At 42.2% G+C, this 12,670-nt stretch overlaps 1 protein-coding gene across 1 annotated transcript; it reads right to left on the bottom strand.

Moving 5' to 3' along the window:
- Positions 1-876: 876 nt before the first annotated feature.
- On the bottom strand, positions 877-12,577 carry LOC111965102 (semaphorin-7A-like). Its single transcript, XM_023989102.2, has 10 exons — positions 12,477-12,577; positions 11,712-11,819; positions 10,099-10,238; positions 9,564-9,748; positions 8,924-9,032; positions 8,455-8,656; positions 7,727-7,842; positions 7,407-7,579; positions 7,123-7,178; positions 877-5,804 (listed from the first exon to the last, which is right to left on the bottom strand). Exons 1-10 carry the CDS (start codon positions 12,538-12,540, stop codon positions 5,458-5,460), a joined length of 1,500 nt encoding a protein of 499 aa, XP_023844870.1. The 5' UTR covers positions 12,541-12,577; the 3' UTR covers positions 877-5,457.
- Between the last annotated feature and the right edge of the window lie 93 nt (positions 12,578-12,670).

The following is a 12,670-nucleotide window of genomic DNA, read 5'->3' as shown; positions in this document are numbered from 1 at the left end:
ATGATTAATATACTGTTATGTTTGTATGTAGCAGGTGTTTTGATTTTGTTTCGTGTGGCTATCTCTGGCAGTCGATAAGTAAGCCTGTCTGTTATTGAATAAGATTAGTTGTTTCTCTTCTTCATTCCAAATAGGAAACTAACTTAATGGGAAATGGATAGAAACGATCTTAATAGAAAAAGAGAGGGGATGGGGGTTTGTCGTGGGTTGTATTTTGGGAGAAATAAATATGTTCTTCATTATGGTTGCCTCAGTTTGTAGGTGGGTGTTAAAAAGTGAATGACAGCCCATAACAAATGCAAGCTGTCTTGTAAGATCTTGTTATTAATCATAAGTGATCCACCACCATGTCAAGCCAAGTATCCTTTGGGGGGAAAAGCAGGAAGTGATGGATAGAAAATTAGTTTACGGTGAGTTGGCAAAAATAAATAGTCTCCTTTGTGTTTAGCAATATCACTTCCCTGACAAGGGAGTATGTCCTAGAATAGGCATTCACCAGTATAAATAGGGTTCAACACCAATATAAATATGGTTCACCTGTCTGTTTCATGGTTTAAGTGATATTTTTATTTTATTTTACTAATATGAAGATCACATGTGGAGCATTGACACTGAACTGTCATACAATTCTACACCAGTAGATGGTGCAACATTTAACATAATTTACTCAATGTAGAATTCAACCATTTTGTGGTTCTCCAGCATGAATTTAACACAATCTGCTACAATTTAAAGTAACCCAACTTTCCACTGTGCCGCAAACCGTGCCATGCTCATTGCTCATGTATTATACCATTAAGTATGAATATACATTTTGTTAAGATATACATAATTGGGCTACCCTGAATAAATAAAAGTTAATAAAAAAGGAAATACTGTAGTTGATTACTTTATTGATTTTCACTGTACATTTTCAGTAAAGGGAAACATATGGAGTTACAGATTTGTTACATGGATATGTATTAACACTTCATATAGACAGACATCTGTCCTTTAAAAAAATTATGGTTATGGTAATAAAATGTACTAAGACACAGAATGCAATCAACACTGTCCAAAGCACCAGAGAAAGGATTTAAAGACAATACGATTCACTTCACTCTATTTCTCTGCTGGCATTATTTATCGAACGGGTAAATTGAACACAACAAACCGGTTTAAATCTTTCTAGGATAACGATAATCACCCGCATGCGATATATCCACTGTTTATGTCCACGTCATAGCAGGGACTCCTGGCTATGAAGGTGGTCATTAAATAAAGTGCTCCAGAGAAACGAAACTCCCATATCACTGCTGCCCTTTTGAAATCCATGAAAGGCCAAATACAATCAACTCTGCACAGGCATGATTCATTGACCGTTTTTAACAATACCCAGTGACACTAGGCCATCTGTCTTGGTAAAATAGCTTGTATTTCTCTGCAGTGAGCGATACAGGTTCAGTTGCCTAATTAGTGTTGGCTAGCGTATGAGAGGCTTCTGTTCACTGTTTCCAGAGACACACCAGCTTCATGCTCAAAATACAATGAAACAGATAAGCAACAGTAAATACTAGAGTAAAGGGAATGAGATTGAAGTGGGTGATTGGTAAACAAGAGGTGTGTGTGTGTGTGCGTGCACCAATATGCCTGTGTGTATTTGTGACATATATAAGAATGTGTGTGAGTTTGAGAAAGCGATTTGGGAAACCAATTACTCAAAGTGCTAAGTGAGTGAGAAGCGGCAGGCGGCGGATGAGGCGGCTCAACACAGCTTATGTTTGGCACAGTCAATATCCCGCATCAGTGCAATGCAGCAAGCAGATCCTCCTGAGACCTCGAGACAACAAACGTACAGCCACCCCCAGAGAGAAAGATGGAACCTGCAGAACTATGGCTAAAACTGTTCTAAGAACAGCATTATGTAGCCTGTTTTCTACCAATATTTTCAGGCGACAGTGGCACAAAGCTCAGTGGCACAGTTCAAAACACAGTAGTGGTTGTAAGATGGTGCTTCAGCACTGAGATACTACAATCAATAAATGGGAACAATAGACTTGCATTTTGTTGCAACTACATTCATATTACTATGTTACATTCAACATTTGCTCTGAGTAAACCACTCCCTCCCAGCAAACATTCTCTGCCTCCAACATACTATTGTTATTTGAGGTCAGGTGCTAAAATAAAAAACATCTATTGTTTAAAGAGGAATTTTGTTCCATATCTTCCAAATATGTAAATCATTCATTTCAGTCGTTCTCCCCAGAGTATGGTGGCTGCTCAAAGTGTTCTACTTCACAAAAGGAGCCTATCAAATTATGTAAAGCGTTTGTCACAGCATACAGATACAAGTATGAAAATAACCCCTTTGAGAATTATGCATTGGATTTTCCCATTGAGAATAGGTTAGTTAAAGCAGTCAAAGAGTAACATCATTGTATAACCACAGTATTACGGAAGCCCAGAGAGGACATATGAATTTAAAAAAAGTTCCCTCGTTATGTCGAGATCAAGACATATTTATCTCATAACAAAAGTTGTTTTGTCGAGATCACAAGATAATCAAAAGTACCACGCATCATCCATTCATTTCTTCAGATGCACGATAACCACTTCATCAAGGAGCCCTGTGGCTGAGTTGATCGCAAAGTGAGGCATTTAAGCCCTGAACGATGCCTGACACATTTACAGTGGGTGAACTGCATTCCTGACAGGCTGATCAGATTACATTTCAGCTTCAGAGGCATTTAAGCCCTGAACGATGCCTGACACATTTACAGTGGGTGAGCTGCATTCCTGACAGGCTGATCAGATTATATTTCAGCTTCAGAGGCTGATAAATCAGGATGCTGCCTTGTAGGCTGTTTCATAGGTAAGGCTCCTTGCAGGCAGATTAGCTGTCAGCGCTGTATATACAATCCAAAGTGGGTGAGCTCTAATTCTGGCAAGTTGATCCAATTCAATAGAAGCCTCAGAGGCTGATAAATCAGCCTTGTAGGCTGTTTCATATGTAAGGCTCCTTGCAGACAGCCATCTGCAGGCAGCATCTGTCGCTGTTATTGAATCAAATCAGCCTGCCAGGAATCGAGCACACCCAGTCTTGATCATATACATAATGCTGCTAATCTGCCTGCAAGATTATTACCTATGAAACACCCTACAAGGTGGAATCTGAGATATAGCTAGCTAATAAGCTAGCTAGCTAGCTAATAAGCTAGCTAGCTAGCTAATAAGACTACCTAGCTAACAAGACTAGCCAAGTTAGCTGCACTGTTGCTTGCATGCAATTGGCATACAGCCTGGGAGACAAGCCAGCCTTTCAGGCATCGTTCAGGACTCATATTCCCCATTTGCCCCTCTTAGATGCCCCAAGAGATCTTTTTTATTATTTTTTTTAACTCCCTTATTGGTATCCAATTGTTAGTAGTTACTGTCTTGTCTCATCACTACAACTCCCGTACAGGGAGAGACAAAGGTCAAGACACAACCCAACCAAGCCGCACTGCTTCTTAACACAACCCGGAAGCCAGCCGCACCAATGTGTCGCAGGAAACACCGTACACCTAGCGACCTGGTCAGCGTGTACTGCACCCAGCCCACCACAGGAGTCACTAGTGTGCAATGAGACAAGGATATCCCTACCGGCCAAACCCTCCCTAACCCGGACGACGCTAGCAGTCAAAGAGTAACATCATTGTATAACCACAGTATTACAGAAGCCCAATTGTGCGTCGCCCCATGGACCTCCCGGTCGGCTGCAACAGAGCCTGGGCTCAAACCCAGAGTGTCTGGTGCCAGCGATGCAGTGCCTTAGACCACTCCGCCACCCGGGAGGCCCTTAGGTCTTTTATTTTTAACCTTTATTTAACTAGGCAAGTCAGTTAAGAACACATTCTTATTACAATGACAGAGGGTTAACTGTCTTGTTCAGGGGCAGAACAACAGATTTTTATTTTGTCAGCTCAGGGATTTGATCTAGCAACCTTTCGGTTACTGGCCCAACACTCTAACCACTAGGCTACCTGCCACTCTTAGCTCAAGGTAAAGGACATTTAGCTTGCTAACATTCTACTTTATAAACTGACAATGAGCGACATGTTAGCATGAAATGTACCATCCCTTAGTGTAGCAATCAATAAAAACATATGTGCTGATCCACCATGGGCTCTACCGCCTCAGCCATCCTGTCAATCTATCATCAATGCGTCTACTCCTATTTATAGAGTTCATCTCGTGATGTCGACAAAACAACTTTTGTTATGTCGTGATCATGAGATAAATAAGTTGTTATCTCGACATGACAAGGATTTTTTTATTGTCCTCTCTGGACTTCCGTACAGTATAAAACCTTGAACCATCAAGAATAACTTTCATATACATAGGCAGCAATGGTGGAAATCAGCATTTGTGGAGCAATAAAATACTTAACACACAGTACTCATATAATCACAATCTTTTCCTCATATAGCAAACTACAAAATGCAACTAACACTACATGTCATCTACTCAATTCTAATTTGGCCTCACCTGCCACTGAATGATGTTTACTGTACTTATGTTTGTTGAAAATGAAGTAGCATAATATGAATGTCTGATACTATCCAATAAAATGATGCAAAAACTGCCTTTACTGCAGAGGACTTGCCGAGACACAGTGATGTTCGAGGATGAGCTCATGCTCTTCTACCTACTTCCTGTCAAAAAGATGACACTTCCTCCCAGCATCAAAGTAAGGCTTGGCCACCTCATTCACAGTTTCAAGTCAACATAATTGATCAGTTTTGCTTCCACTGCAAATTGTGCTTAGGGGGTATGTCCCAGAATTGTTAAGGCATTTTTTTTTACTCAATACCAGACATTTTCTAAATACTAGCCTATACTTATGACATTCAACAGGATGTTTGGATGTTAGAGCAGTATTCAAGCTTCAAATATTCACAAAGTAGCACAATCAAGTTTCAAAATAAGTTGAGAAACCATAAAGAGAAATTGGCCTGGTATTGTATTTAACCCAACTCATGAGATGTCATCTCTTGGGTGGAACAGGCAAGGTTCGCAAAGCACATCTTGTGGTTTGAATCTGTATTTAAAATTCAGAATAAGACATGATAATATAGTTTGTCTTTCCATAAAACCCATATTGATGTTAATGTATTAAGTTTAAATGTTATGTATTATTAAGTTTGTTTTAGGTATTTTTTTGTTTAAACAGTACAGTATTGGTTAGTATGGTAAGCCCATATATAATTAAAAAATAAATGGCTTTGTTTATTTTCAGGCATTTCCTGAACAATGTAAATTTAATAAAAAAACACTTTTTTCTGAAAACAGTCTCTGTGGGCAACACTGATCGCATTACCCGACCATTAATATCAATGCTCTGCGAACCTAACCTGGGTATGGTGGCCCCTCCTCTCTTGTCTGTCAGAGAGAGGGCCTTAGAGGCTAAGGGGTTAGCTTTAGCATTTGCAATGGTTACAGGAGCCAGAGGGTGGCTGAGGCAAGCAGGAGGCATGGCCCCAGGGTAGAGGCCAAGGAGGCAGGCAGAGGCCCACTGTTGATCACCAGCCTGTAGGAAACCACCTCCACCTTGTAGCCGTTCTCCGTGGCCATGCAGCGGAACACCCCCTGCTTAAGGGGCAGGTCAGGGGTGGGTTCCAGCACACAGGAGTCTCCAATGATGAAGCAGGGGTAGTGCTTGATACAGTTGTCCTTCTCCCAGCGATAGGTGGCGTGAAAGGAGCGCACGGGGCAGGGGAGGTTAACTGGGCCGTCTGAGTCAATCACCACCTGTTTGGGGTTTGTCCTATGGGTCTTCGGTGCTGTGGGGGTTCAGAGGGCACAGCCTGGTTAACATTGATCTCACCCAAATGAAATACTTACTTATGGGCTCCCTAGACTAGAGAATAGTTTATGGTTTCATACCTATGGATTGTTAACGTATATACGGTAACAATCATAGGTGAGTTCAAAATCGGAATGGCAGGACAGGATTGGCAGGACTGCTTCATTATGTGAGAAATGTGTGGGTAAGAGGCCACCCTCATATTTGTGAAAAAATATACAGGTTATTGTAAATTATAACTTTGCTCTCAGTTAGTAGGACAATTGTGACTCAAAGCCCAGTAAACCTAAAACCCGACTAACGTGTACAAACGGACACAGAGATGCATCTATTTTATTCTGTGGTCTGATACTTACTCTCTCTGGAAAATATAAGCTAAAATAACAGATTCAAATATAATATCTTTATATATGATATTGCATCACCTTTCATCCTCCACTCCCTAGGTTTATATCTCAATGTTCCAGGAATGGAAGAAAGGGAAACAGTCAACGGATATGTATGACAGCTGCACCGAGACTGCGACCAACAGAAGTCATGGAAAAAAGAGACTGCTAACTAAGACAGTACATATCCCATAATTTGTTTGGATTATTAGAGGTTAATATGGCTGAAGCTATTGGGCTTTGAAGTCAGGGTAAACTTTGATATTAAACCGCCCAATGTCAGGTTTTGGCCAGGACTGTTCAGGTTTTGTTCACTAGATGTCCCCCTTGCACCTTTTTTGTACCTTTTGTTTTTCTTGCTCCAATTATTGTTTGCACCTGTAAGTCATTCCCTTGTTAGTATTTAAACCCTGTGTGTTCCTTAGTTCCTTGCTCAGTGTTTGTAAGTTAGCACCCAGCCCCAGCCCAAGCTTTGTTTTATACAGATATTTCTCTTGTTGGATTTTCCAGAGGTTCTCTGGTTTAGTTCTTGTGTATTATTTGAGTAGTCTTTTGAGGTTTGTTTTTCCCTGCTGTTTTTTACCACTTTGTGGGGTTTCTTTTGTATTTTGGAGGATTTCCATTTTGTGCCTCTTGGCTTTATTTTTGGACATTGTGGATTGAGTTTCTTTGCCTGAAGATTTTATTCTTTAATTAAACCACCATCTCTAGTATTGCTGTGTCTGCCTCATCTTCTGGGTTCTGACGATTATTAGTGACTGTTTCTCGCACCGGGTCCTGACACCCAATGGGTTTGAGCCTCCGCTCAATTATATGATATCATCTTCTGAGTTAGCCTCTGGAAAAAAAGTTCCTTATTTCAGTTAATAAAGATACAGAGAGTCAGAGAGGAGGTGGAGTGGCACTCACCAGCAGCTTCACCACAGATAGAGGCATTGGAATGGTCCAGACTCTGAGTGAGTGCCCTATGGTATGAAACAAATTATTGAAGGAACATCAAATTAGCATGTACCATTTTGAACAATCAACCATTTTATGTAAATGAAACAATTATCATAAAACCTAGAATAGTGGTTGGAACCTCGACAGTCTTCTGTAAGAAATGATATGTTATGGCTGGTATTGATTGTTATTTTTTTTCTTCCATAGGTATCTAAACTGTATTCCAGGAGTGACATCATCACATCTCATACCCAGTGCTGATGTTGTATCCAGCTGGGATGGGTGTGCACCTCCTCCTGGCTGCGTCCCAACCACAATAGGGATCCCGAGACAGAATGCACTCCCGGCAACTGTCTCCATAGCGACCGCAGTCAGCCAATGGTATGCGCTGGACCTCCATTGCCGTGCCCACATAAAGGTGGCCCTGGGGGAGAAGGCAGGAAGACATACAGTGGTTATCACTAGAAGTGCATTGTTTAAATGGATTGGACTGCAGCTACGTCATAAACAAATTCTTCTATGGATATGAGTGTGAGCTGCTAAGGAGTGTTCGCTGATGGTCTCACAGTACCTTCTTAGAGTCGATGGCCATGCTTAGAACAGGACCCTCGTTGTGGAAGAGGGAGTACTGGGATATGATAAAGGCCTCCTCGATAGTGTGCAGAACCTTGAGCACTTTCCCCTGTTCTATCACCAGAAAGACAGAGAGAACATTATCAGAGGAGAGAGACACCATTGTCGAGACCTGTTCTTTTTTATGTATCCCGGAAACCCAGTGACTATTTTTGATTGAATATGGCCCCAGGTTTATAATAGCACATGCTGCCTTTTTCCTCTACTGGTCAATTCATCAGTGGGTGACTTACGGAGAGGAGCAGGCCTGTCCTACAGCTTGTCCTCTCTTATCTCCTCCCCACATTGAGAGGCTATTACTTCCCACAGAAGACTAACTGCTCCAGTTTGTTATTAGGCCACCTCAGAGACCCATGGCTCTGTTCACAGCTCTATCACTACTTTCCCTGTGGTAGCGACTGACTTCTTTATCAGAGCACGTCGATTAGGCTGTAGCTACTTTGTTTTTCAATTCAGTCAATTTATCTGGGATTCATGCCAAAAATCCACTCTTATAATAAGTCCCAACTCATGCCTGCATTGAGCAAACAACTTTTTTATTTACTTTGTCAAGGAGACTACGTCTTCTAAAAGATAACTTTTAAATAGGTTACACCAAACGCCTGTACATGAGATACAGCTTGACAGCAAACACACACGCACGCACGCACACACACACACACACACCTGTTCCCAGGTACAGCACACTATAGTGCTCGTCGTTTACTGCTAGCACAATGGCAGCGACAGTGTGTGTGAAGTGATCGTCGGTGGGCAGGTTCAGCGGAGCACCCCCGACCGGACGAATCACATCCTCAATCTCCGGGTGGTCCCTGATCACCACTAGGGTCTTAGGGTTGTGGGCTGCCGTGGAGTTCTTGAAGGCACACTGGGACAGGAAGTGATGTAATGAAAGTGATGTAATCAGGAAGGGAGACAGACTTAGGCTGTGGCTTTGCCTTGAACAATAATTTCACAACCAGTGTCTGTCATCTGCAACTGTTCCAAAATAGAAACACAAGTCTTCCACTTCCCCAAAATTGACGGACTCACATGCATGAGCTTATGCAATTGGCCTTTGCAAAATGACTTTGATTGGCACTACAAAATGTTAATTAAAAGAAAGTTAATTTAACTGATTCAGTGGGTGTCTTACTGTGCCAGGGCGATGTCCAATCAGAGGACTGCTGTAACCCTTCAGTTTGGATGTGGCGAAGGCCTGGTCAATGTCCTCGATGGAGTAAGCACATATCACTGTTGTGTCCCTGGTCAACCAAACAATACAACACTTAAAAGCCTTCCTTCCTTCTACTTACTTTATTCAAACTTAATGTGAATCGGAATGTCGTTAGCAACTCAATCACAGACTGATAGCTGAGTAGAATCATATTACTATGACTCTCTAAAAGGACTTAAAAGATTTAAGGCTACTCAAATATGCAAATAAAAGCACTCAAGCTCAAAAGTAATTGGCCGCCTCCACAGAGCAGAGCCCACTTCTGATTCAGAGGGGTTGGGTTAAATGCGGAAGACACATTTCAGTTGAGTGCATTCAGTTGTACAACTGACTAGGTATCCCCGTGTCCCTTTCTCTTTCAAATACAATCAAGTATTTTCCTCACTGAAACGTTTTGCTGCTCGCAAGTTTTCATTGCTGTACATGCCTATCCAGCTCCTGTGCCCCATTTGGATGTGCTGTGCATAATTCCTCCTTTCCTCTGATTATGTTGTTTGCATGACACAGTCTTAAGCAGCCATATGGGTTGGAGGGTGTTGAAGGTGTAAGGTCTACTCACCAGGCGTTGGCAAACAGGCCGTAAATGACCCCGGTCCTCTTCTCGTGGGCCACGTCAGACAGCACAAAAGCCTGTCTGATGTTGTTGTACTGCTGGGGGCTGCTACCCGCACCACACATCACCCTGGCCTTCAGGAAGGTAGTCCACGAGTCCGCCAACAGGTTCTTTATGCCCCCCTCGTCCACCTGGAGACGGACACACAGTATACAACAGTACACCATAACATTAAAGCTGGAATCCTTAGCGGTGAAACTGCCAGGTTCGTTCGCGATATTACAACAACAAAGACGTTACTTCAAACAAACCCAGTTTTTTTCCCCCTCTGACATCATTGCACGGGCAATAGAACATCAGAGTATGTGCTACGTTTTCTTTTCACCACGAGGCTGGATGCTCATCTCTTCTGTTTAAAAAAACTAAACAATAACAAATGTGCATGGGGTGACCAGTGGTGCTGTTTCTCCTTTCGCGGAGCTCAGCTTTAATACGCAATAACGTTGCAATACAGCTGATATAGTGATGTTGCTGTGGTTACCATGCAGATTCGGCCAATGCGCGACCTGTAGGGCTCCTCGTCCACCATGGCCGTCTTGTTGATCTCACTGAAGAAGAAGTAGATCTCCTCCTTGTGTTTCTGAGAGGCTGGCATTACTGCTGCTCCACCAAACTGGGGGCCTGCAGCAGGAGAGAGAAAGGACTTCCACCAGTGCTTGAAGTGGACTGAAATAAGTGCCGGTACTCATTTCTGGTGCCGTTACTCTTTATATTTAGGTGCTGGTACTCATCACTATTTAACAGGCACTATTTTATTAGCGCTAATACTCAATCAGGTAGTAAAACATTTGAAGCCAGTGAGCACCAGGCCAACTCAGTCACTGGTGTCGTGGCTGAATCAGAATTAGTTAGGTAACATAGATAGATAAGATGTTATTTTCATCATATGCTTGTGAGATACTTGTCATTAGAATGGTTCCCTTTGGACTATAGGGTTGGCAGTTGCATTTTCCCTTTAATCAGCTAGGGCTTAGTCACTTGGGACCCAGAGAGGGGAGAGGTCAGGCTTGTCTTCATATGTCAATGTATCTGTTAAACCATGTGGTGCTATGTAGAATATCAGAAGGGGAGGAGGACAGAATGGAACATTGTCTTCTTATGGGAATGTGTCTGTAACTATTCCTAAACCATGTGAAGGGATGGCGTTATTAATGGGGAACCAGTTAGTAATCTCATACAATGTCTGTACGCCAGTCACTCCCTACTGTTCTCATTGAGGGAAGGAGTATGGCAGTGTCTGGAACCATTGTATGTCCCCTCTGAGGTTGCCCTTATCTTGACCTAGTATATGACCTAAGAGGCTCATTGTCTTCAGTGAGTTTGTCCAGGTTTGGGTGTATTTGAGATGGGAGTATCTGGAATTGACAATTGATATATGCCATAGGATGAGGTAATGTTTTGGTACCAAGCACGAGTTTGAAATCTCGTCTTAGGAGACCAAACTGAACGATAATTTATAGCTAATGCTATCTAGCTATGGGATACTCCTCTTTCAAGTAAAAGGTTATTTGTAAATTGAGAGGGGTGGTACTTGGCTATAAATGATACTAAGAATTGTTTTGTGGGGACTCCCAGAGAATTCATTTATAGACACTGAATTGATCTGAGAGTCAAAAATGGCTATGTTGAAGCTCATATATTATTAAAGATGGACTTTATAATATAACTCTGACTTGTGTGTGGTTGGCTCTCTCATTATTGAGTAACACAGGAAATTACCACGACACTGGTTGTAACTATCTGGGCCCATTTCAAACTAATGCATTTCATTCTAGCAGGGCCATCTAGTGTGTACAGAGATAAAGGTGTATTTAAAAAATGTATTTTGATAAAAGTGTTTGCTTGGAAGTTTTATAGGCTAATAAAGACGTCCAGTACATAATGCAGGGAGTTAAAACCTTGTATGACTATCACAACTGTGAACTTAACTTATGATCTTTAAAATGGAAGAATTCATAGGGATTACATTTCTGCATGCAGCATGTTACAAGATATTAGATAATATAGACTTGCTATTTCCATGCTCATCCACTCCAGTGCCTCATGCAGCTCTCCTACACCAATATAGTCCCATGTTGCCCTCATCCCACTCACTCTGCAGCCACTTGGTCTCAGTCTTCAGAAACTTCTGAGTGCCGTAGGTCCGGCGTATAGAGCCAGGGTGACGCCCTACTGCTGACAGAGCAGAGTATAGATTCCCATCTGAGAGCGAGAGGGGGGGGGGGGGTAAAGATAAAGAGAGAGATAAAGAGGAGAGAGGGAGAGAGAGAGAAACAGAAGTTAGAGGGAGAGATAAAAAATAAATCTACAGAAGACAGCTGACTGCGCCAACATCCTCCCATAACCGTATTACAATTACCCCACTTGGGGCACTGTCTCCATAGCAATAAGGGAGGTAACTTGGATCATGACATTAATGGTTCAATGAGAACTGAACGTTATCAGAACACTGCCCCACTCTAGCAAATGGCTCATTGGTTCATCACTACAGTCCAGCCTGGTCTGCGCTATCACAGAAACTGCTATACAAAGTAACCTTGCCATGATTCCGATAATACTGTGAGTTACAGCTTCGCTACATGTCGTGAACCATCTGTAGTACTATTGTACCATTTTAAACAGATCTCCTATCCCATACCAAAGTCAATGTTGAGGATCTGATTGGTCTGTATACTTATGAACATAATGGCTGGATGGAGCTCTCCACCAAAATGCTGATACTTATCCTATCCTTTCAGATCCACAGAGAGGAGTTAACAAAGATGTAGAAATAGGGGTGAGGGATGGGTTTGGTATTGTGCCAATAGCAGAGTTTCTATGGATGTTTGGCTGGAGTGTCTGTCTGTCCTCTCATCGTACCTGCGGACAGACTGACGAACCTCTGGGAGGGGTAGGGAGGGGAGATGTCAGAGGCTGGTGCCATCTGTCCATTGGTGGGGGCGTCAGTCAGCACAGTGTCATTTACCTATAGAGAGGAAATTACATCACAACCTCACAAGCCATATCCTGAATGCTCTTACCACCTTGTATACAGTACAAATAGAGATATAAGT

Source organism: Salvelinus sp. IW2-2015, linkage group LG6.1 (genome assembly GCF_002910315.2).
Source record: "Salvelinus sp. IW2-2015 linkage group LG6.1, ASM291031v2, whole genome shotgun sequence".
NCBI lineage: Eukaryota > Metazoa > Chordata > Actinopteri > Salmoniformes > Salmonidae > Salvelinus > Salvelinus sp. IW2-2015.
This window is presented reverse-complemented; position numbering and strand designations above follow the sequence as displayed.

Excerpts from the sequence above, each read along its gene's own strand:
- LOC111965102 (XM_023989102.2), bottom strand. The coding sequence starts at position 12,540 with ATGGCACCAGCCTCTGACATCTCCCCTCCCTACCCCTCCCAGAGGTTC. Across the intron at positions 9,033-9,563 it reads GGCCTGTTTGCCAACGCCTG|GGACACAACAGTGATATGTG; the intron begins GTGAGTAGACCT and ends TTGGTTGACCAG. Across the intron at positions 5,805-7,122 it reads TATCTGTGGTGAAGCTGCTG|CACCGAAGACCCATAGGACA; the intron begins GTGAGTGCCACT and ends GAACCCCCACAG.